We start from the raw sequence: 20662 nt of genomic DNA, 5'->3' as shown, positions 1-20662 counted from the left end.
TACTCTTATGAGGCTATAATACAGTGTCAAAATGAAATTGTGTGTGTAGATTCGTGCCTCTTTTTTTTGTTTTTTAAAGATTTATTATTTAATTATTTTATTTATGTTTGGATGCATCGGGTCTTAGTTGCGGCATGCGGGCTGTTCGTTGTGGTGTGCTGGCTTCTCTCTAGTTGTGGCATGCGGGTTTTCTCTTCTCTAGCTGTGGCACACAGGCTCCAGGGTGCACGGGCTCTGTAGTTTGCGGCACGCGGGTTCTAGTTGAGGCGCGCGAGCTCAGTAGTTGTGGCGCACGGGCTTAGCTGCCCTGCGGCGTGTGGGATCTTAGTTCCCTGACCAGGGGTCGAACCCACGTTCCCCGCATTGTAAGGCGGATTCTTTACCACTGGACCGCCAGGGAAGTCCTTCCATGCCTCTTTATCCCTTGTGTAGATTCGTGTAACCAATATCACAGTCAAAATAGAGAATAGCTTCATCACCACAGAGATCTCCCTCCTGCTCTGCCCTCTCCTGCCCGTCCTTAACCCCAGGCAACCACTAGTCTGTTCTTCACCTCTATAATTTTGTCATCTCAGGAACGTTATCTAAATGGAATGTTTTGAGATTGGCTTTTTTCACTCAGCGTAATTATCTGGAGATTCATCCAGGTTGTTGCGTTAATAATTTATTTTTATTGCTGAGAAGTATTCCATGGTGTGGATGTGCCACAGATTGGCCAGCCATTCACCTGTTGAGGACCTTTGTGTCATCGCCAGTTTGGGGCTGTTACAAATAAAGCTGCTGTAAACAGTGGTGCATAGTATGGTTTCGTGTGGACGTAAGTCCTCATTTCTCTGGGATAAATGCCCAGCAGTATGATTGCTGAGTCCTGCTTTTCAAGAAGTTGCCAAACTGCTTTCCAGCGTCTGGACCATTTTACATTCCCGCCAGTATCGTACACAGATCCAGCTGCTCCACATCTCCAGCATCTGGTGGCGTCCCTTTTTAAATCTGAGCCATTCTTAATTTACACTTCCCTAATGGATGGTGTGTGGAGCATCTTCTCATGTGCTCGTTTGCCATCTTCATCTTCTCTTGGGTGAAATGTCTGTTTTGTTTCTTTTGCCTGTTTTCTAAGGCTAAATTTTTATAATTTTACATTTACATGTATGATCTGCTTTGAGTTTTGTCTTTGCCATAACTTTTTTTTTTAATCAGCAAATATATCTGTCTTTTCTGAGTGTTCTAAGTTAATTATTTTTCTAAATTACCTTCTGATATATTTATAGTTTTATTTTCTACATTACAATCTTCATCTGAAAATTACTCTCATAAATGATGTGAGGAAGGGTTCCGGCTTTGTTTTCTATCTACCTACGCTGTGCTCAGCACTGTTCCTAAGTTCTTTAGATATAACAAGTCATTTAATCCTCACAGCAGTCCTGTGAGGTGTCATAGCATTATTATCCACATTTCATAGATTGGAAACTGAGGCTTAGAGAACACAGGTAACTTGTTTAACGTCACACAGTCAGGAAGTGGAAAAAAATATGTATTTATGTTTGCTATATATATATTTGGTATTTTAACATCTGTAGTGGAAATCCCATTCTAGCTTTTTGTACATTTAATTGGGTTGTGTGATTTTTTTTTATTAATTTGTAGAACTTCTTTATATATTTTGGAGACAAGCCATTTTTAGTTACATGTATTTCAAATATGTTCTCCCACTCTGTGGCCTGACTTTTTACTCTCTTAATGGTATATTTTCATTAATATATTTCCTAATTTTAAAAGTTATATATTAATACATATTAATAAATATATTAGTGTTTTCCTTCACGATTAGCGGGGATTTGGACCTGTTTAAACTCTTGCCCTACTTTCTCACGTTTGTATGTTGGTGGTTTTTTTTGGCTGCACCGCGTGGCTTGCGGAATCTTAGTTCCCCAGCCAGGGATCGAACCTGAGTCCTCGGCAGTAAAAGCGCAGAGTCCTAACCACTGGACTGCCAGGGAATTCCCATGTCTGTATTTTTTAAAGCATTTATTGCTTCTGTAATTCGAAACATAGAAACACCAGTAGATGCAGACTACTATGGGCCTCAGTCCTTGTTGTAGCAGGTACAGTTCCTTTTATAAAAACGTCAAGTTTTTCAGTTATCTGGACCTGGCACTGCTGGCCCTCCTTGGCCTAGGAAAGAGCGGCCCACTCAGCAGCCCTGTGACAAGAGCCCCTGCGCAGGTTAGGGGCTGTGGGAAAGGTGTGGGAGACCAATTTTAACCACAAAGCCATTGAGCAGAAACGCGCAAAGTCAGAGGCTGAAAATACAGGAAAGAGGTCGCTGCGCAGGCAACCCAGCAGCAGGATACAGAAAGCTAGAACAGGCCCGTCACAAAAGCCGTCCTAGTAAGTGCGCACGTGGGCTCCACGTGTGGTTGGGTCAGTGCCCTTTGAGGTCACGGCAGTTCAGAAGAAGGCCGAGGCCCCGAGACCCCGTGCTTCACAGACAAGGTGAATCTCCTGGTGACTTTTAGGTTGAAAGGTCCAGAGAACACTGCCCCTTTACTGCTTCTCGGATAAAGCAGACGGGGCCTCTTCCTTAATTTTTCTCCTTTCCAGCCTAAAGGTAGCAAAGCTCCGACCGACTCCTGGTTTCACCTGCATCAAATGACTGCAAGCTCCTCCCCACACACCTGCGACCACCCAGACCCTCCCCTCTCCCCGGCCCACCCGTTAGTCTCCCCCTCCCCTCCTGAGCACCGTGGCTGAGTGCCTGAGCAGGGCCACGCCCGTGCGGCAGGTTCCCTCTCTGGGCAGACAGGCCCTCCCGCACCGAGAACGCTGCTCTACCACGTGCTGACCCGAGCCCAGACCCTGTCCCATCCCAGACCCCACCAGTCCCCCAGCTCCTGCCTCACACGTGCAGCTGGCCACCAGCAGGTTCGTGACACACCAGCCAGACCCCCCCCTCGCCCACATCAGGGGCCCCCAAAGGTGAAAGTGAGCTGGCCGTGGCCTCTGGACTTTATTCGGGCCCTGGGCCTTGGCTGGGGTGAACAGCCGGCTGGAGAGCCATGTCCTGACTCCACGCTGGAGGGAAAAGGGGGAGGCAAGGTCAGGCCAGGGTCACCAGCCAGCTCAGCTGTAGCTGTCAGGGTCCGCGTCATCTGGCAGAAAGTAGCGTTGCAGGGCAGGCTGCAGGAGCTGCGGGGGCAGCGGATGGGCCGGCCTGGGCCAGTCTGGGGGGAAAGGCTGCAGTTCCACCCGGGGCAGTGGCAGCTTCAGCGTCCGGACGGCACCATCCAGGGTGCGGCCCTCCCAGAGCCGGGACAGCATTCGGCCTGGGGGCCAGCAGTATAGTGAGGCCTTGGGGTGGGGTCAGTGCTCCGCGGGAACTGGGCTGGGGTGGGGTAGAGGTCAGGTCCGATTTCTACCCCTGTCCCTACTCACCCCTCAGTTTCATTGGAGACCTCTGGACCTTGGCCTCCTGAAGCCGGAGGATGGAGTAGTGCCTGAAGGATAAGGAAGCGGGTTTGGCTAAGCCCACGCCTCAGCTGTTCCACACAGGTTCTGCCCCAGCCTCTTCCAGGGACCCGTGGCGTGCTCACCGGGGTTCCCGGGGCTGTGGCACCACCATGCTGGGCGTCCGTGGGGGCGGGCGAGGGGGCGGGGTCTTGGGCTCCTCCTGCAGGGGGTCCTGCTGCCGAGCCCCACGCTGCTCGCAGAAGAAGTTGAGTGCGTTGATGGGCCCCAGGTCCAGCATTTTTGACTGTGACCAGGTCGTCTGCTCCAGAGGCAGTGGCTCATCAGGCAGTGCAGCTGGCGCGGAGGATCCCAAGTGGGCCTCAGGCAAGGGGCAGAAGTGCGTCAGTGTCCCAGACAGTGCACGTTGGGTCCGCCCAAAGCGCATCTGTGCAAGCGTCTGCTGGGCCTGCAACTCCAGGGCGGCCAAGTCCAGCTCTCCGGGTGAGACCACCGGTGAGGGCGTCCGGGAGACGCTTGAGGGCATCACAGAGATATGAACAGTTGCCCCAGAGACCATGGAAATCTGCGACAGGGTCTCCTTCGAAGGAGGGTGAAGTGCTGAGGTCTCTGAGACCTCGGGCAGCATCTCTGACGACTTGTCTACAGATGGCGGCACAGTTTCCATCTGCTGCGGAGTTGGCCAGTGGAGGCTGGAGAGGTGCTGCCCATGGCTCCAAGCCTGAGACCCCACCCCAGACTCCCTCCTGGGGAGACGCAGGAAGATCCCGGGAGATGGGGGAGGGGTGAGGGATGGGGGAGGATGGAAGAGGCGCAGAGCCAGAGCGGGGCAAGGAGCCCGCTGGCCTCACCTGGCTCTCCCCTCTGCACTTGGGAAAAGCCTGGGGAGAAGGCGAGAGGCTCTGCGGGCAGGTGGCCCGCCCCCGCCCCGCCCCGCCCCCACTCCCGCCCCCGCCCAGACCTTCAGCTGCCCGACCATCTCCTCCAGCTTCTGGCAGCAGCGCTTGCGCAGTGCGGCCTTGGAGGCGCGCTCCGGGCCCTGGACCCAGGTCATCATCTCCTTGAACAGGAGGCCGTGCGGGTCCTGAAGGCCGAGTCCTTCCAGCAGCTTCCTGAGGTCCGGCCTGGGACAGGTGTACAGGCGTGGGAGGCTTCTGGGCGGCCTCCCTGGCAGCAGCGGGGAGGAGGGAGGGAAGGGAGCGGAACTCACCAGCAGGAGGCTGGCGAGTAAAGGACGTAGCACAGGAGCTCCAGCACCACCTCGCGGGACTCCAGGGAGCAGGCCCGGAGCAGCTGCAGCGCCAGCATCACAAACTGCTTCTGCATCCTGTCCTGAGCGCAGGGGGAGCGACACTGGGGCCCGAGGCCTGGGGTGGGGCGGGGCGGGGCGGGTCTCGGGACTAGGGGCTCACCTGGAGGCTGGGGGGCTGGTCCAGGTTGAGCAAGCGCACGAGGATGCCGTGCAGCCGGCTACAGAGGTCTCTGCTGACGTCGGGCAGCAGCCTCAGCAGCGCGTGCAGGATGTGCACACGGTCTGCCCAAGAGGCCTCGTCCAGCAGGTCCAGGAACAGCGAGGCCAGGCCCTCCACCGTGCCCACCTCGGGGTACGCCTGCAGGGATCTGGTGCTGAGGCCTGGCCCCCTGCGCCGCACCCGGGCGCTCCAGCCTCCCCCTCCCGTACCTGAGCCCGTGCCTCCCAAACTCCCCCGAACCTGCAGAGTGAAGATAGGGAAGAGCTTTTTGAACCAGTTCTGGCCGACGAAAAAAAGCAGGAACCTAGGCAGATGCCCGCAGCGCTCTTCCCAGAGCGAGTGCCCGTAGTGGAACTGGGGGCAGTGAAGACAGGTCTCGGCCCTGGCGGTGTCCTCGCGGGAGCCCATGGGCTTCGGGATGCGACCCTCGGGGCTCTAGGGGCAGCGGCAGCAGCTGCAGACCCTGCCCGCCTCAGGCAGCTCCTGCGCCGCTGCCCAGCCCAGCCCCGGACGCCCACCTGAGCTTCCTGCTCCGGCAGCTGGTCGGAGAGCTGCGTGTGGCGGCGCTGCGAGTCCGAGGCCCAGTCCAGACCCTGCTCGCCCTCCTCCTCCCCCTCCTCTCCCAACAACTGGGTCAGCTTCTCCTGCCGCGACAGCCACGAGTCGTCCCGGCTCCCTCCAGGCTGCGAAGTGGAGAGCGAGGCGTGGCCACGGGCGCGGCAGGGATCCGGCCCCGCCCCCTGCAGACCCCGCCCCGCCTCGCCCCGCCCCTTGCCTTGCTCTCGCAGCGGCGCGGGCCCAGGGCTCCGAGGCCGCTGACCTCCACAGGCAGCCACATCTGCTGCAGCACCACCGAGTTGGGCACGCAGCCCGGGAAGCGGATGGGCCGCCGCCAGTACTGCAGGTGGAGCACAGCGGGGCAGGTTGAGGGCCTGGACTCCACCTGCCCCAGAGACCACGCTGGCAGGGCACCCCTGCCACCAGCCCAGCTCTGCCCGCCTGACGTCCAAGAGCTGAGTGGGGCTCACACGCCCTGCCCACGACACACAGACAGGAAGAGAGAATCTCTAGAAATCAGGCCGAAGGGCAGGCAGTGAGTGTGGCATCAGCTGTGGTAACTGAGGACGGAGATCTGGGTAACAGCCGGCCTTTGGGGAGCCCTGACACCCACATGGTCTCCACAGGACTCAGCCCCCGGTCCTGGAGCAGAGACGCTGATAAGAAGGGGGCAGTAGGAGGGACTCCCTCGGCGGTCCACTGGTTAGGACTCCGTGCTTTCACTGCTGGGCCGGGGTTCAATCCCCGGTCGGGGAACTAAGATTGCACAAGGCACGCAGCGTGGCCAAAAAATAAAAAAAAAAAAAGAAGGGGACAATGGGAGCTCGAGGGGGTGTTACTGGGGGCTTGGGTAGATGGAGTAGCAGCTGGAAGGATCCGTTACCCACCTGGGAAGGTAAGAGTGCCAGATGTGTGGGGAGAAGGGGCTGGGCCTGTCTGGGCATCTGGAGGGGGAGAGAGTGGGAAGGCCGGCTCCCACCCACTCTGCTCCCCTCAAGGGAGGGGACTCTGGTCTCGCAGACAAAGTGCACAGAGGCCCCAGCCCCCCGACCCTCGCGCTAGGGAGTGGCTGCAGGAGCGACCGCTGGCAGAGGCTCTGGCTTCGCCTGGCTCCAGCTCCGAAGTCCCTGGCCCTCTGGCAGCCAGTTCCCGGAGTGAGGAGTTAGGGCACACGGAGAGCAGCAGCGGCAAAACCAGGCCCGGGGTGAGGGGTGCAGGTGGGCCTGGCCCTCGGGTCAGAGCTGGGCACAAAGGCTTACAGCAAAGGGGACATGGGGTACATAAGGAGGGCCCCCCCGGGGAGGGAAGGGCCTCAGGACAGCGAGGGGTCTCACCTCATAGGGATGAACAGCGGCAGGGAAGAAGCCCCTGGGGTTGGAGAGATGCTCCTGGGGCCGCCTCTTCAGCAGCAGGGGGATCTGGGGATGGGACAGGGATCAGAGCCGAGTTTGGACTCCAGTGTCCCTGCAGTTCTGCCTTCGGGCGGCAGCCTCCACCCATCTGGGCCCCTCACCCTGCGCTGCAGGTGGGAGGACAGTGGATCCGGGGCCACAGGCTTCTCCCCGTGGAGCCGCTCCAACTGCAGCTGCAGTTGCAGACTAAGGCCCAGTTCGTGGCTCGGGGAGGAGCGGGCCAGCAGCTGGGGTGGAAGGAGTCGTCAGGGGGTGGGGTGGGGACCATGAGGTGAAGGCAGAGGGGTGGGAGTGGTGGTAAGCCTCACCTGGGGTGCTCTGCTGTGCAACCTCCGGTGGGTGGTGGGGGGAGGCAAGGGGACTTGGGGTGGTCGGGCAAAGCGCTGGCCCAGGGTCCCAAGATCCTGTGGTGGCGAGGCTTCAACGCCCCCGAGATCGGGGACGTCTCTGGGCAGGGCGCACACGTCCCAGGTCTGTCTCTCCACTGTGAGGGTCACGGTGCTCCACTGCTGGGACTCTCCTCCGGAATACCTGCCCTGGCAGGGAGGGCAGGGCAGACGGGCAGTGTCAGAGGCTCCGGGTGAAGGGAGGGACTGGGGAGGCCCCACACTCACCAGCAGACCAGGGCCATAAATCAGACGGAGGTAGTTATGAAAGGCCTCCTGGCACTGCTGCCAGGAGGGGGAGGGCCGGGCTGCAGGGCCCACCAGCCCCAGTTTCAGCTGCTGAAGGTCTTGGTCCCGGGCAATGAAGGCTTCCAAGTCCTGGGGTGAGGGTCAGGGGTCAGCGCATTCTTCCTTGAGCCTTGCTGCGTGCCCCTAGACAAGCACAGGGATCCCAGGCCTGGCCCAGGGACTGAAGGGGAAGGGCCTGAGCCGGGGTCGGGGGGCAGGGCTGGGCCACTGAGGTGGAGAAGGGGTCAGGAGCCACCCCACCTTCTCCAACACTGGCTGCTGAGGCGTGGCCGTCGGGCAGTGGATGAAAGACGAGGCTGCGCTGCAGACAGGGAAGGACACAGGTGGGACACTGGGTGGCATTACCAGTGGGATAGGGCAGAGGCTGGGCCAGGGACCCGGGGTGGTGGCCAGGCCCCTGGCGGGGAACCACAAACAGCCACGAGTGGGAAGGCCGGCACTGGGACGGGCTTGCGGTGGGTGGCCAAGGGGCCTGGGAGCCCTGGGGTCTCAGGTTGGGAGCACTCGGCCAGGCCCTGACCCAGGGGAGCCAGGTCGGGGCCTCCGGGACGGCTCGGTTGGGCCTGCTGGCAGACCTGAGGCTGGCCACCCCGCGCAGGCTGGCGAGCCTCTGCAGCTGGGCTGAGGTCAGCGACTCCTGGCTGGTCAGCGGCAGTGGAGGGTCATCCACCACATCAGGGACATCCTGGCACAGCTTCTGAGCGGGGGAAAGGAGCCTGGAGCCCTGGCCTCGGTGGCTGGTCTGCCCACAGCAGCCCCACCCTGCCTACCTGTGCTCAGTGCACACCTTAATCAGGTAAGATGTGGGCAGGTAGAGCCTGTGGGCCACCAGGCAGAGGCAGGAGCCCAGGGCCAGCACCAGGTCCCCACTGTTACTGCAGAAGCTCAGGGCCTGAGGGGCACCGTTCAGCTGCAGGAGCCTGGAGGGTTGTTCAGACCGACAGTCTGGCCCTGCTCCTTGGAACAGAACACGGAGGCAGCAGCAGAGGCAAGCCCCCAACCCTCTCCCACCCCCAGCCCACCGCAGCAGGCGGTTCTCCGCGGTCCAGATGCGGATGGTGCCGTCCAGGCTGGAGCAGGCGTACAGCTTGAGTGTGGGACAGCAGCACAGGCCTGGGGGGCCAGGACTCAGGGTCAGGGGCCAGAGCCATCTGGCGGCCTGGACTTCACCTCTGCCCTGCCCGCTCACCGGTGATGTGGTCCGTGGGGTCATCCTGGGGCCGGTGATCAAAGCGAGGGCTGTTGCCCAGGCCAAACTGCACCAAGCCATAGGTGGCGCTGTTCAGGTCCTCGAAGCCCACGGTGATGCGATTCCCGAGGGCGCAGAGCACCAGCGCCGGGCGGCAGCAGGAGAAGGTGCGCACGAGGCTCAGGCTCTCCTCGGCATACGGGAAGACGCGCCACATCTTCACGGTCAAGTCTCCCCCTGTGGGGACGGGAGCCACAGTGGGGCCTTTGGGGAGGGAAGGGGTTCCCAGGCCGGCCGTGGAGGGAGGAGAGGTACCCACCGGAGGACACGATGCTGTTCCAGGTGGACGCAATGGCGGTGACGGGGCCTGGGCCGTGCGCCTCCGTACGGAAGACCGTCTTCGAGGAGCGCAACTCAAGTACGGACAGGGTGCCATCAGTGTGCCCCACCACGAGCAGGTACCTATGGGTGACCACAGCCTGTTGGTGTGGACCCGGCCGCCTTGCCCAACCCTGGCTGGCTCCGGCACCCACCGGTTCTTGTCCTTCCAGGCCCCGGCCACGTCACTGCGGCACAGCTCGCCCTTGTACTGGCGCACTATCTCCCAGGCGGCAAACGCGCTCCCGGGGTCCGTGAGGTGGCTGTAGAGGTGCAGGCAGCAAGGCCGGGGCGCCGGGGGCGGCGGCGGGCACAGGCGGTGCAGCACGCGCATGGGGCAGCGTGCTGCGTTGGCACACAGCAGGTGCCCGGCGCGCGTCATCAGCCACAGCACCTCGCGGGGCAGGCAGTAGGCCACGGCGGCCGCGCAGTCCTCAGGCTCCAGCAGAAGCGCGCTCACGGTGCGTCCGCTGGAGACCGACACCAGGTAGACCGAGCCGTCGGCGCAGGCGCACACGAGGCGCGTGGGCAGCTGCGCTTGCGGGGCCATGGGCGAGGGCAGCGCCGGCGCCACCTGCAGGTGGAGCACCGGCGCCGACAGCTGGGCCAATGGCGAGTAGAGCTCCCGCACGCGCCACAGCTCCACGCTGCGGGAGCGCAAGGCGAGCAAGGGCCAGCCGGGGCCGGCGGGAGCCAGCAGATGCCTCACGGTCTCCGACGGCACGCTCGGGCCCCGGCGGCTCGGCGCCACCTCACCCACCTGCGCCGCTGCCTGCAGGTCCCACGTGCGCAGCGTCCCGTCTTGAGAAGCCGACAGCACAAGGGCCGTGTTCGGGAGCACGGCCACCGCAGTCACCGGGCCTGCGGGAGGGGCTCGGGTCACTCCTGAGCACCAGGGACTGAGGGAAGGGGAGCCGTCGGTCAGGGTCATGACCAGGGCGGAGAAGCTTGGCCAGAAGCCCGTGGAGATCCTGTGCCCGGAGCTCTCAAAGGCAGGGCTGTGCCCAGGGTGAGGGGAGACCAGGCCTCAATAGCCACACACGGCGCACCTGTGTGTCCCACGAACACCATCCGGATCTGCCAGTCAGCCTCCCACACCTTCACCGTGCTGTCCCGGGAAGCTGTCACCATGGCCCCCACCTCTCTACAGTACACCAGGTCGGAGATGGTGCTGAGGGGGGAGAGGGAGGCCCGTGGACTCAGGACTGCTGTGTGTGTGTGTGTGTGCGCGCGTGCGCACGCGCCGGCACCCCTACCACGACCGGATTTGTGTCGCGGACTCACCTCATGATTTCCCCTTTCCCACCAGCCCCTGGGCCCCTCCTCACGTTTTGTGCAGATCCCGACGCACATCTGTGACAGCCCAGGTGTGCAGATCAAAGGTGAGCACGGCTGAGCCGTAGGCTGCGCAGCAGCGTGGGACGTGAGGGGGATGCTGAGGCCCGAGAGCCAGACGCGCAAGCGCACCCGAGAGGTTTGGCGGCAGCCACAGAGGGGACCCATGGGGAACCAGGCAGCGACCCCCTGCACGGAACTTCCAGAGCACCAGGCTTCTGCCCGCCTCCGCCACCAGCAGCAGCCCGGCGTCGGGCACCGGCAGGCAGCAGACTGGCTCGCGGCCCGGCACCCTGCGCTCCACTGGCTTACTCTGCCACAGCAGGCTGAGGTCGGACCTTAGGATGGCCAACCCCGCTGGGCCCCAGCCCACAAAGCGGCCCACAGTGCCCAGCTCGCCCGGCACTGCCACCAGCCCTGTAAGCGCGACCGGAGCTAGCAGCTTCTCTTGTGCCCAGCCATCCTCTCTGCGCAGGTGCAGGCGGCCGGCACCGTCCAGCACCACGAAGCGTCTGCCCATGGGGTCCTGTGCCACCGAACACAGCCCGGCTGCCACCTCCAGGCGCCGCAGCAGCTCTAGCCCGTGCGTCAAGCGCGCCACGTGCAGCTCGGCTCTCTTTTCCTGCGGACCGGGACCAGCAAGCCTGCCGTAAACTTGGCGGGGGCCAGGGGTTGGGGGGCGGGGCTGTAGGCGGCACCCACCTAGCGGAGCCAAGAGGATCTGGGCTGGGGTCCTGCAGGGGACCCCTAGGGGAAGGGCTGGGCCGGAAAGAGGCCTTGAGACGGATGCCACGGGCAAGCCGCACCTTTTCCACCAAAGTCTGGAGGCCTGTGCGCAGGAGCAGCCACAGCTGGCGGGCACGGGAGCTCGGGGTCACATTCTGCCACCGAGAGTTGCTGGTAAAAAGCCGTGGGGCCGCCTCCTTAAACGATGACTCTGCGAACCGGCAGCGGAAGCCCTGTCGGTGTGGCCTTTGGGCCCCTAACCCTGGAGGTCGTGGGCAGCCAAGGCCCCTCCTGAGGGCCCTGCCAGGTTAGGGGACTGCCCGGGGAGTGCTGCATTCCCAGAGGACAGAACCAGAGCTTGAGTGAGGCCTGCGGCCAAGCCGGCCATCTGGGGGTCGAGGCCAGGACACCTCACCATCCTCTTCGTTGAGCAGTCCCGGGTCCGGGACGTCGTAGATGTCGGCATCATACAGGTCCAGGTCTGGAATCAGGTGGTCGCCTTCTATGGTAAAGGGCTTGCTTGCGTCCCACACTTCTGGCTCCATTTCAGGAGCCGCGGGGTCCAGGCGGCTCAACAGCCCTCTAGGACCGTTGCTAGGATACCGGACGCAGCAGGCCCCGCCCTCGACGCAGGCCCCGCCCCCACGCCTCATGAGCCTCCGTGCGCACTAAGTCACAGAAACTTTTATTGGAAGCAAACCAGCTGCAGCAAAGTGACACTCAGTGCACGCTGCCCGATGGGCAAGGTGGGGAGTACAAGTGGGCGGATGACCCCTGGGGACCGCCTGCTGGGTCTCCGGCCCTTTGGGCTGGAGTGTGCAGGTCCAGGCCTGACCCTGCACAAAATACAAAAATAAACTCTGTGGTCCAGCTGTCCCTGCCCGTGTCAGTTCGTTTGGGCGGGGCAGTGGCTCTTCCCACCAGGCCCTGTGCCGTTGCTGTCCAGTCCAGCCACAGCGTGGGCAGCGGGAGCCTGTGGGGCTGAGGGGACATCCACAGGCTACAGCCAAAGGGCTAGGCAGGTGTGGCCTGGAGTGGCGCTGGTGCTGTGGTAGCGCCAGGATCTGGCCAGCAGCTGTGGAGGCCCTGCGGCCCCTCAGGTGGGCAGGTCCAGGCACTGTTTGAAGCTGGGTGAAGCGAGGGCCTCTGTTCCTCCTCTTCACATACAGATCACTGGAACCCTGGGCAACGGGCGGCACACAGTGAGTTCTGAGGAGCCCACACTCAGGAGACCGGGCAGAGGGGGCCCCACCCTGCCCTGCACACCCCAGGCTGAAGAGAGGGAGGCCACTGCAACCGTCACGCACCTGTCCTCTTCCATGGTGCTGGTCTCCTCGTGGCCGCCCTCGCGGCCTCCACCTCCACTCTCCTCCTCCTCCTCTCCCCCGAGCTCCATGTCCAGCTCATTGCCTGCCTCCGACGGAGTGTAGGTGGATCCACTGGGGGTGGGGGGACCAGTCTTAAAACCGCCTACCCCCAGCCTGCTGCTAACCCCAGGGAGGGTGTCTGGGGAGGACAAAGTTAGGAATGGGGTGGGCCAGGCTGGGGAAACGGTGTGTGAGCCAAACAGGGAGGTAAAGGAAGGGAGGTGGACAGGTGCCGGCCAACCTGATAGAGCGGCAGCTGAAGAACACGATCCGTTTCAGCCGCTTGTTGTAGAAGAAGTAGTTGAAGGACCAGAGGCTGCCATCTTCCCCGAAGGGATCTGAGTCCAGGTCTGGGTTGTAGCTGGGGCGTGTGGGGCGAGATGTGGTGTTAGGTCCCAAGTGCCACCCGCCCAGGACCCACCTGCAGGGACGCCAGCTCACCTGTAGATGTCGCACTCAGCCAAGCAGATCTCCTCATCCACCGCGTTCCACAGCTGCGGCTTCAGGGCCTTGAAGTCCTCCCGAACAGCGGAGAACAGGCTGCAGTTGACTGCGTTCACCACCTAGGATGGTCACAGTCAGGGCTGACGAGGACCCAGGGCAGCAGGCGTGAACCGGGCCGAGCCCCAGTGAGTAAGGGAGGATGCCAAGGATGGCTGTGGGCCTACAGGTCCCTTCCCCGACCCGACCCTCACCCAGCTGAGGCTGGGCTCCCGGCTGAACTCGTGGCTCCGGGCTCTGCTGAAGTCGTAGTCCGGCCGGAAGGACTCGTTGAGCGTGGCGATCAGGTAGAAGAGGGTCTTGCGGCTGCACTTGTCGCTGAGGGGGCCCTCATCCTCGCCACCCTGGCTCTTACTCAGTCTGCACAGAGAGAAGCGTCAGCCTGGCACTGCCCCGCTTGCCAGTGCACAGTGGGCAGGCCCTGCCCGGCTCACCTGCTGGGGCTGAGGCCCGAGGTCTGGGGTGGGGACAGCGCCTCCAGCACATGTGGCTGGCCCTCCTGGCAGAACTGCTTGAACATGTGCTTGTCATCGCCCGCCATCTTACACGAGTAGCTCTCAATCCTAGAGACGCAGGCACAACCATGAAGCACGCCACCCCCGCAGGCTCAACCCAGAGACAGGGCAGAGTGACCTCTGAGACGCCAGCCCCAGAGCCCCGGCCTCACCTGCCAATGATGTGGGCATCTCCCGTCTCCACGGTCAGCTGCGAGTTGATGGCCTCGAAGCTGGAGTTCTCCAACAGCTTCATGTCCTCGGGGAGGAGGTCCTGTGCTCCAAAGGGCTACTGCTGCCTGAGGATGCAGGTCAGTCCATGGGTGTCTGGCCCTTGGGGCTCCACCTTCAGCCCTCCTCCCAGTAAGTGGCGCCGCTGTAAACAACTTGGGTCCCTCCTGCAGCCTGCTCCCAGGCCTTCAGCACTGGCGGGAGAGGTGATGAGAGCGGCACGTCCAGGCCCCAGATCAGCCACACCTCTTGCACCTCACAGGAGCTCTTGGGCCAGGCTGGGGGACCCACCGGGGATCCTGCTAACCCCGGGGCTGCTGGGTTAGTCTCTCCCTCAACAGCCCCCATCCCGACACAAGAGCCCTACCCACCAAGGGGGGCCCTGCGAGCCCGCGAAGGGACGTGACTCCTGCGGTGCCCCTCCGGCCGGGATCCTCAGCCCGGGTAAGAACCGCACCCAGTTAGGAACCAGATCACCTGGGGCTCGGCCCTGCCGTCACCTGGACGCGGCGCTCTTTCCTGTTCTACAGGCTGCTTTCTAGTGAGCGCCTCCGTTTTTCTCCGAAAGTACGACAGGGAGCGGAGGGAGGCCCCGCGGCCCCCGGAGGGCCTGTCAGCCGGGCAGCTAGGGCGCTACAGCGTCTGCCGGGTCTAAGGGGAACCCCAGCCAAGCCGCGCGAACTACAAGTCCCAGGAAGCCGTGCGCCTTGGGAGGCGCGCGTGCGCTCCAGCGCGAAGCCTGCTGGGGGCTGTAGTTCTGGAGGGCCCGAGTCGGCGCCGGGCACAGGGCGTACCCCTACCTGCTTACTCTGCCCTCAATCGGGCCGGACCGGACCAGGCAGGGTCAGGTCGATTGGCGTCGGTGCGGGTGAGAAGGCGGTGCGGGCCCTGGGTAGCGCGGACGCCTCAGGACCGGAGTGCGGCGCCGCGGCCTCCGCTCGGGCCGCACTGTATCCGGGGAAAGAAGCTCCGCAGCGACGTCCCGTTACTCCCGGCCCCGCCGGCCCATCCGAGCTGCCACCGCGACATAGCCTCGCCCGTGCACGGCGCCCGACTATCGCGACCGACCTGCCCGCCGACCGCCACAGAAGGCCCGAGCAAGCGAGCGAACGACCTCTACCTCCCCGGGCCGGACAACAACAAGCGTCCGCCAGGCCCGGCCCCACGCGTCTGAATGGCCCGCTCCAGACGCCGGGACCGGGAGCTCGCAGAGCCATTGGGGGCAGTACCCGCCGCTCAGTCCCGTCTTCCACTCCTACTGGCTGTGGCGCATGTCCGTCATCTTCTCGGCCGTGCGAACCCGCCTTCCTCCCTGGCGCTCATTGGTCGCGGCCCCTCGCCGGCTCCGCCCCGGGTGCTGTAGGTGTGGGCGAGAGGGGGCAACTGAGTGTTCGGTGGGCGGCGAGAGGCGGGCGGCGGCCCAGAAGGAGCCTAGGAGCGCGTCCGGCTCCCGCCAGACGCGGGGGTCGACAGGGCCGCCGGGCTGCAGCCCCCAGCCGAGCCTCTAGGGCCTTCCAGTTGTGGCAGGTGCTTCAGTCCCTGACGCTTTGCCCAGAATACAGGCCTCCAAGCCCAGCCTCGCCCGCCGGAGTCCGAAGACCCTCTGGCCATGTCCATCGTGGGCGAAGCGGGAGGGTCAGACGGCTCCAACGCTCGGGCGGCGCCCGGAACCCCAGGCTCGCGGTCCCAGTTTCCGGCCGGTGGAGGCGCTCAGCGGCCCGAGGCCACGGAAGCGGGCTCGTGGGGCCGGGCCGGGAGCGGACCGGAGATGGCGCCGCCGGCGGACGGCGCGGCTGCGGCCTCCGACGCTGGCTCGGCTGCGGTGCTCCTGGCGGTGCACGCCGCGGTGAGGCCGCTGGGCGCGGGGCCGGACGCAGAGGCGCAGCTGCGGAGGCTGCAGCTGAGCGCGGACCCCGAGCGACCAGGGCGCTTCCGGCTGGAGCTGCTTGGCGCGGGGCCCGGGGCGGTGAGTGGGGGCGGCGGGGGCTGGCCGCTGAACCCGAGGCCATGCCCTTCCATTCGCCAGCTGCGTGCTCTTGAGCAGTTACCTTTTCTTTGCTTCTGTTTCCTTGTGTGTTAAATGGGGATAATGCTGGTACCTCCCTTCGTAGGACTAGTGTGAGAGTTTCATAAGGTAATACGTGTAAAGGGCTTAGGACAGTGAAAGTGGCCTGCAAATGTTACCTCGTGTTCCTTTGATCATCATGCAGTATGTGCTGGGGGAGGCACTGAGCCCGGACTCTCCCCCTCCTCAGGTCAGTTTGGAGTGGCCCTTGGAGTCCGTCTCCTACACCGTCCGAGGCCCCAGCCAGCATGAGCTGCAGCCTCCACCAGGAGGGCCTGGGACTCTCAGCCTGCACTTCGCCAACCCTCAGGAAGCTCGGCGGTGGGCAGCCCTGGTCCGAGGTGCCACCGTGGAAGGACAGAATGGTCAGTGCCCTGGAGTGAAGATTCACTGGGACCGGGATAGTGTTAGTTCTGCAAGAGAACAGGAGTAGCCCCGACCCCCCAGGTCTCGATGGGGGGAGTAGTGGGGAAAGCTGAGCCCACCTTACCCACTGCTGGGGTTCTGGGAGGACTCCCAGGAGGGAGGAAGTAGAGAAAAGGAACAGAGACCGAAGAGCTGGAGCCTGGAGTGCCAGACAATGTGGAGGGGCAGAGCACGCAGGCCCTCAGGACCTGGGTGAGAAGACGGACTATATGAAAAGCTTTGGGAAGGTATTCAGTGGGAGAGTGACAGGCTCAGGTTCGAGCTACTTAAGACTGGTTGAGACCTGCATTCGTGTGAGTGGTGCAGATAGGGCCGGAGAGAAGAAGGATGTTTCAGAGATGCTTAGGAGATGGAATTGGCTGGATTTCCTTGAGGTTTAAATGGAAGAGTGAGTGGTTGAGACAGAAAGCTGCAAGGAACAGACACTGGGGAGCTCCCAGATAGAGGACCTTTTTGGGAGGGCACAGAGGTGGTCAAGTTCTTAAACATGTGGGAGGGAAGGGAGATAGGTGGATCTGGACTGGGGCTGGGGCTCTAAAGAGGTAAAGGTTGGGGGTAGAAAAGGTCAACCAAGGTCACCAGAAGAGAGAAGTGGGAAGAGAAGAGGGTCGGGAAGGCAGACAGTGCACCAGGGAAAGTCCACAGATGCATCAGAACAGCCGTCAGAGGTGAGAAGAAAACCATACACTGAGATGAAGAGAGGTCCAGACGACAGCATCTGCAGAGAAGGAAAGGCCTTTGTTTTCGTTCACTCGTTGCCCGTTGGCTCAGCAAATGTGTGTCCAGCACCTGTAGGAAGCGCTCTTTTAAGGCCTTAGAGATTCAGCATGAACAACACTTTAAATCCCTGCTCTCTCGGAGCTGGCATTTCCAGAGAGGAGACAGACGTATGAAATAAGTAAAATAAATTCTGCCAGATGGTGGAAAGGATGGGAGCGCTGGAAGGGAGGGGTTTGCAATTTAAAATAGGGTGGCAGGGAAATCCTCATTAAGGTGACCCTTGAGTGAAATTTAAAGATCATGGGGTGAACCATGTGTCCTGGGAGCAGCAGGTACAGAAGCCCCAAGGCAACAGTATGCATGACATCTTTCGGGCTCGGTGCTCGGGAGCCCTGCTTATCTCGGTGGGAGGACAGCTCAGAATACTGAGGCCACCACAGGAGCTGCATCAGCACCGCGTGGGCAGGGCCTCAAGTGGGTGGTAAGAAGCAGAGACGGCAGCATGCCCAGGGCAGGCATCGGCTGGAGAGGGTTTGGCATGGGGGCAGCCCAAGGTGTTCTGTGACGATGGTAGAGCCAAGAGAGGGGATGGAGGTCCCCGAGGACAACAAAGAGGCCATCTTGGGGCTTCTCTGGTGGCGCAGTGGTTGGGAGTCCGCCTGCCGATGCAGGGGACACGGGTTCGTGCCCCGGTCCGGGAAGATCCCACATGCCGCGGAGCGGCTGGGCCCGTGAGCCATGGCCGCTGGGCCTGCGCGTCCAGAGCCTGTGCTCCACAACGGGAGAGGCCACAGCAGTGAGAGAGGCCCGCGTACCGCAAAAAAAAAAAAAAAAAAAAAGAGGCCATCTTGACTCCAGGGCTCCTGGTGAGCAGTATGGGGTGGGCTCCTTCTGAGGACCTCCTTTGGTTCTGCTGCGAGGCCAGGGAGCCTCCTGGCTGGCTGAGAGGGCCTGTACAGGCCAAGAGAAGGGGCCCGGCCTCTGTGGAGGAGGGGCACGGGTGGGACTGGGCAGCAGAAGGGACCAAAAGGACTCCAGAGCCCAAGGAAGAGCCAGGTGCAGCTCTGAGTGGAGTCAGCTGGGACCTCTGGAGTTTGCAAGGGCCAAGGCTGGGGAAAAGGCCTGGCTTTAAGTGTGGCCAAGGCGGGGCCCTGGCAGGGGCTGAGCTGAGGAGGGAGGAGACAAAGGTACTGGAAACCTGAGGTCAGAGAGCAGAGGCCTGGGTGAGTACTCAGCTGGGGGCTAGAGCTCAGACCACCAGCCCACCCCACATCTTCCCTCCTAGGCAGTGACAGCCTGACCCCAGCCCTAGGCTCAGAAACGTGCCCTGTTTCCCCGCCCAGTCTCCTTGAAGTACCTGCAACCAAGGCCCCCAAGCCCAAGGTGGATCTTCCTTGGCGCCCTGGAGACTTGATGGAGAAAGGTAAGGGCAGGGGGCTGGAGGGGCTGTGGGGCAGCCCGCGGGGGGCTGTGACGGCCCTCTCTCCCCTGTAGAGGACCTAGCAGGGCACCTGACCCGGGCCATAGAGGGTGGGGATGAGAAGCGGGCAGCCCACGCAGCAGCCATCCTGGCCCAGCATCACGTGGCCCTCAGCATCCAGCTCCAGGAGGCCTGCTTCCCTCCCGGCCCCATCAGGTAAGGCCTGGGGCTTCCATCTCACCCGCCCTCCCAGTCCTGTCAGGTCCCCGGTCTTTACCGCTGACCTACACTCTGGCCCAGGCTACAGGTTACAGTTGAAGATGCTGCGTCCTCTGCCCACATCTCGCTGGCAGTCCACCCCCACTCCACCATCGGGGCCCTCCAGGAGCAGGTGAGCACGGGGTCTGGGGAGCCCTGCTGGGGGGACCTGGGTGACATTCCGACACTCTGGCCCCAGGTATTCTCGGAGTTTGGCTTCCCACCGGCTGTGCAGCGCTGGGTCATCGGGAGGTGCCTGTGTGTCCCCGAATACAGCCTTGCTTTCTATGGGGTCCGGCGGGATGGGGATCCTGCTTTCCTCTACCTGCTCTCAGCCCCCCGAGAGGCCCCAGGTCAGTCCTTGATTGGAGTGCGATGAGGAAGGTGGGGTGCAGCCTGACATGGTCCTGAGCCTCATTCCCTCTATGGCAGGACGCAATCCTCAGCACCCCCAGAAGATGGATGGGGAACTAGGCCGCCTGTTTCCTCAGTCACTGGGGCTGCCCCAAGCCCCTCAGCCAGCTGGCTCCAGCCTGCCCAACCCCCTTCAGGTGGGCAAGGGACTGGGCAGGGAGGGCCTAGGAGGCTGTGGGCATTGAAGGAATGGGTAAGCAGTAACTGTGTCCTCACCTCCCCAGCCCGGCTGGCCCTGCCCTTCCTGCACCTTCATCAATGCCCCAAGCCGACCCGGCTGTGAGATGTGCAGCACCCAGAGGCCCTGTGCTTGGGACCCCCTTCCCACAGCCTCCACCCAGCAGCTACCAAAGGTACCAGGGGCAGAGGCAGAGGCAGGGGAGGGGATGGGGGCAGGGGGGCAAAACAAGCAGAATGACCCATCTTCTGCCCCTGCCCCCAGGTCACAAGGAGAGAGGATGGCCCTTCCCTTCCAGGCCCAAGGTCCCTGGACCCCCTCCTGAACCTCTCAGGGAACCTCTGCTGACTGCCCGCTCGCTGGAGACAAAACCGGGGCTGCCAGGGAGGGGCTGTGAGCTGGAGTCATTAAATACACTTGTGAGCCAGCTGGGTGCCCCTTTACTGTGCCCTTGTGCAGACTGGGCTGCTGGGAGAATGCAGAGCAGGGTGCAGCCCCACTCAGATGAAACTGAGTGGCAGAGGCAGGGGTGGCGGCTCCCGAGCTGGGCCCAGGTGGCTACTGAAGAGCATACTTGGGACGCAAGTCCCCTGAAGTCTCCCAGGCCCCAAGGGTGCTTAGGACACCCCCTGCCTGCTGACCACTGGGCTGGGCCCTCTGAGCCCCACCCAGCCCTCAGCTGACTGGCCCTCCTTTTCCAACCAGAGTTTTTCAGGCACACACCCTCCCTCTGCCTTTCTCCTCTCTGCTCTTGCCCTCCCCACGCTGGTCCCCACTCCTCTGGGCTATTCCCACCAGGCTGCCCTTACATTCCCTGCTTGGGGACAAGAAAAGCTCAGAGGATAAGAGCCCCGAGCCAGGGCCCAGGGCTACTACTAAGAAAACACCGCCATGGCCCTCTTGCTACTGACAGGTCCATGGCTGTGTTAGCCCAGCCACTGTCTGGCCGTGTGGCCTGAGCCCACTCCCAGCCGCCCTGTAGACTGCTAGGAGGTGCTGTCCCCTCACAAAGACCGTGACCCTTGAGTCAACAGCACCTCCAGCTGCCCAGCCAAGAGACCAGAAGCACCTCTGGGTGGCCTCCGCCTGCCTCTCTGCTTCCTTGGTGAGGTTGAGCGCTGCCCCTCCTCTCCCGGCCACCGCCCAGCCCTGCCTGCCCCTGAGCCCCAGGAACAGCTCCTGCAGCTCCTACTTTAGGCCAGCCTCTCCCTGGTTGAAATGCTATGCAGGGCTCCCCGCCGCCTGCAGGATGAAGGCCAAGTGGTTCAATACACGGACACTGGTGGGTTACTGCAGCAGGGCCCTGGGTCCCTGGGCCGTGTCCGGCCAAGCGAAGCCCTTTCCACCTGGAACCAGGT

At 62.5% G+C, this 20662-nt stretch overlaps 3 protein-coding genes and 1 non-coding gene across 7 annotated transcripts; 1 reads left to right on the top strand and 3 right to left on the bottom strand.

Annotated features, from left to right (window-relative positions):
- Positions 1-1924: 1924 nt before the first annotated feature.
- On the bottom strand, positions 1925-1997 carry TRNAK-UUU (transfer RNA lysine (anticodon UUU)). The gene has a single exon. It is a non-coding gene; the product is annotated as a tRNA-Lys (tRNA).
- An 11-nt stretch (positions 1998-2008) lies between these two features.
- WDR97 (WD repeat domain 97) lies at positions 2009-10801 on the bottom strand. Its single transcript, XM_060287662.1, is given in 18 exon segments — positions 2009-3323; positions 3433-3494; positions 3591-4135; positions 4427-4792; positions 4878-5075; positions 5178-5372; positions 5456-5620; positions 5713-5835; positions 6830-6913; positions 7216-7671; positions 7843-7944; positions 7946-8299; positions 8390-8522; positions 8625-8715; positions 8792-9028; positions 9111-9253; positions 9325-10030; positions 10219-10801. Coding segments are annotated over 18 exon segments (4617 nt in total). The 5' UTR covers positions 10673-10801; the 3' UTR covers positions 2009-3120.
- A 1093-nt stretch (positions 10802-11894) lies between these two features.
- On the bottom strand, positions 11895-15034 carry MAF1 (MAF1 homolog, negative regulator of RNA polymerase III). 2 transcript variants are annotated; one of them, XM_030876244.3, is made up of 8 exons: positions 14624-15019; positions 13766-13891; positions 13533-13661; positions 13293-13458; positions 13039-13160; positions 12839-12958; positions 12538-12669; positions 11895-12411 (listed from the first exon to the last, which is right to left on the bottom strand). In XM_030876244.3, exons 2-8 carry the CDS (start codon positions 13846-13848, stop codon positions 12390-12392), a joined length of 774 nt encoding a protein of 257 aa, XP_030732104.1. In that variant the 5' UTR covers positions 13849-13891; positions 14624-15019; the 3' UTR covers positions 11895-12389. The 2 variants fall into 2 exon arrangements, with proteins under 2 accessions (XP_030732104.1, XP_030732105.1); XM_030876245.3 differs by lacking the exon at positions 11895-12411 and having other exon boundaries at positions 12599-12736; positions 14624-15034.
- SHARPIN (SHANK associated RH domain interactor) lies at positions 14589-19725 on the top strand. Of its 3 annotated transcripts, XM_030876208.3 has the most exons (9): positions 14590-15789; positions 16079-16253; positions 18320-18457; positions 18529-18670; positions 18755-18845; positions 18912-19065; positions 19145-19263; positions 19351-19479; positions 19569-19725. In XM_030876208.3, the coding sequence occupies exons 1-9, from the start codon at positions 15433-15435 to the stop codon at positions 19650-19652; spliced, it is 1389 nt and encodes a 462-aa protein (XP_030732068.2). In that variant the 5' UTR covers positions 14590-15432; the 3' UTR covers positions 19653-19725. The 3 variants fall into 3 exon arrangements, with proteins under 3 accessions (XP_069900129.1, XP_030732067.2, XP_030732068.2); XM_070044028.1 differs by having other exon boundaries at positions 14589-15669; positions 18755-19065; XM_030876207.3 differs by having other exon boundaries at positions 14589-15789; positions 18755-19065.
- Positions 19726-20662: the final 937 nt, after the last annotated feature.

This window comes from Globicephala melas, chromosome 17, assembly GCF_963455315.2.
Source record: "Globicephala melas chromosome 17, mGloMel1.2, whole genome shotgun sequence".
In the NCBI taxonomy this organism is placed as follows: Eukaryota; Metazoa; Chordata; class Mammalia; order Artiodactyla; family Delphinidae; genus Globicephala; species Globicephala melas.
The sequence above is the reverse complement of the archived record's forward strand: the minus strand, read 5'-3'. Positions and strand labels throughout refer to the sequence as shown.

Bases quoted from the DNA above. Each gene is read 5' to 3' on its own strand.
- MAF1 (XM_030876244.3), bottom strand. From the start codon at position 13,848: ATGAAGCTGTTGGAGAACTCCAGCTTCGAGGCCATCAACTCGCAGCTG. The intron at 13,459-13,532 runs GTGAGCCGGGCA...CTCTCTGTGCAG, and splicing joins TCGGGCCTCAGCCCCAGCAG to ACTGAGTAAGAGCCAGGGTG. The intron at 12,959-13,038 runs GTGAGCTGGCGT...CACACGCCCCAG, and splicing joins GCTGAGTGCGACATCTACAG to CTACAACCCAGACCTGGACT.
- SHARPIN (XM_030876207.3), top strand. From the start codon at position 15,433: ATGTCCATCGTGGGCGAAGCGGGAGGGTCAGACGGCTCCAACGCTCGG. The intron at 15,790-16,078 runs GTGAGTGGGGGC...CCCCCTCCTCAG, and splicing joins TTGGCGCGGGGCCCGGGGCG to GTCAGTTTGGAGTGGCCCTT. The intron at 19,480-19,568 runs GTACCAGGGGCA...CCCTGCCCCCAG, and splicing joins CCACCCAGCAGCTACCAAAG to GTCACAAGGAGAGAGGATGG.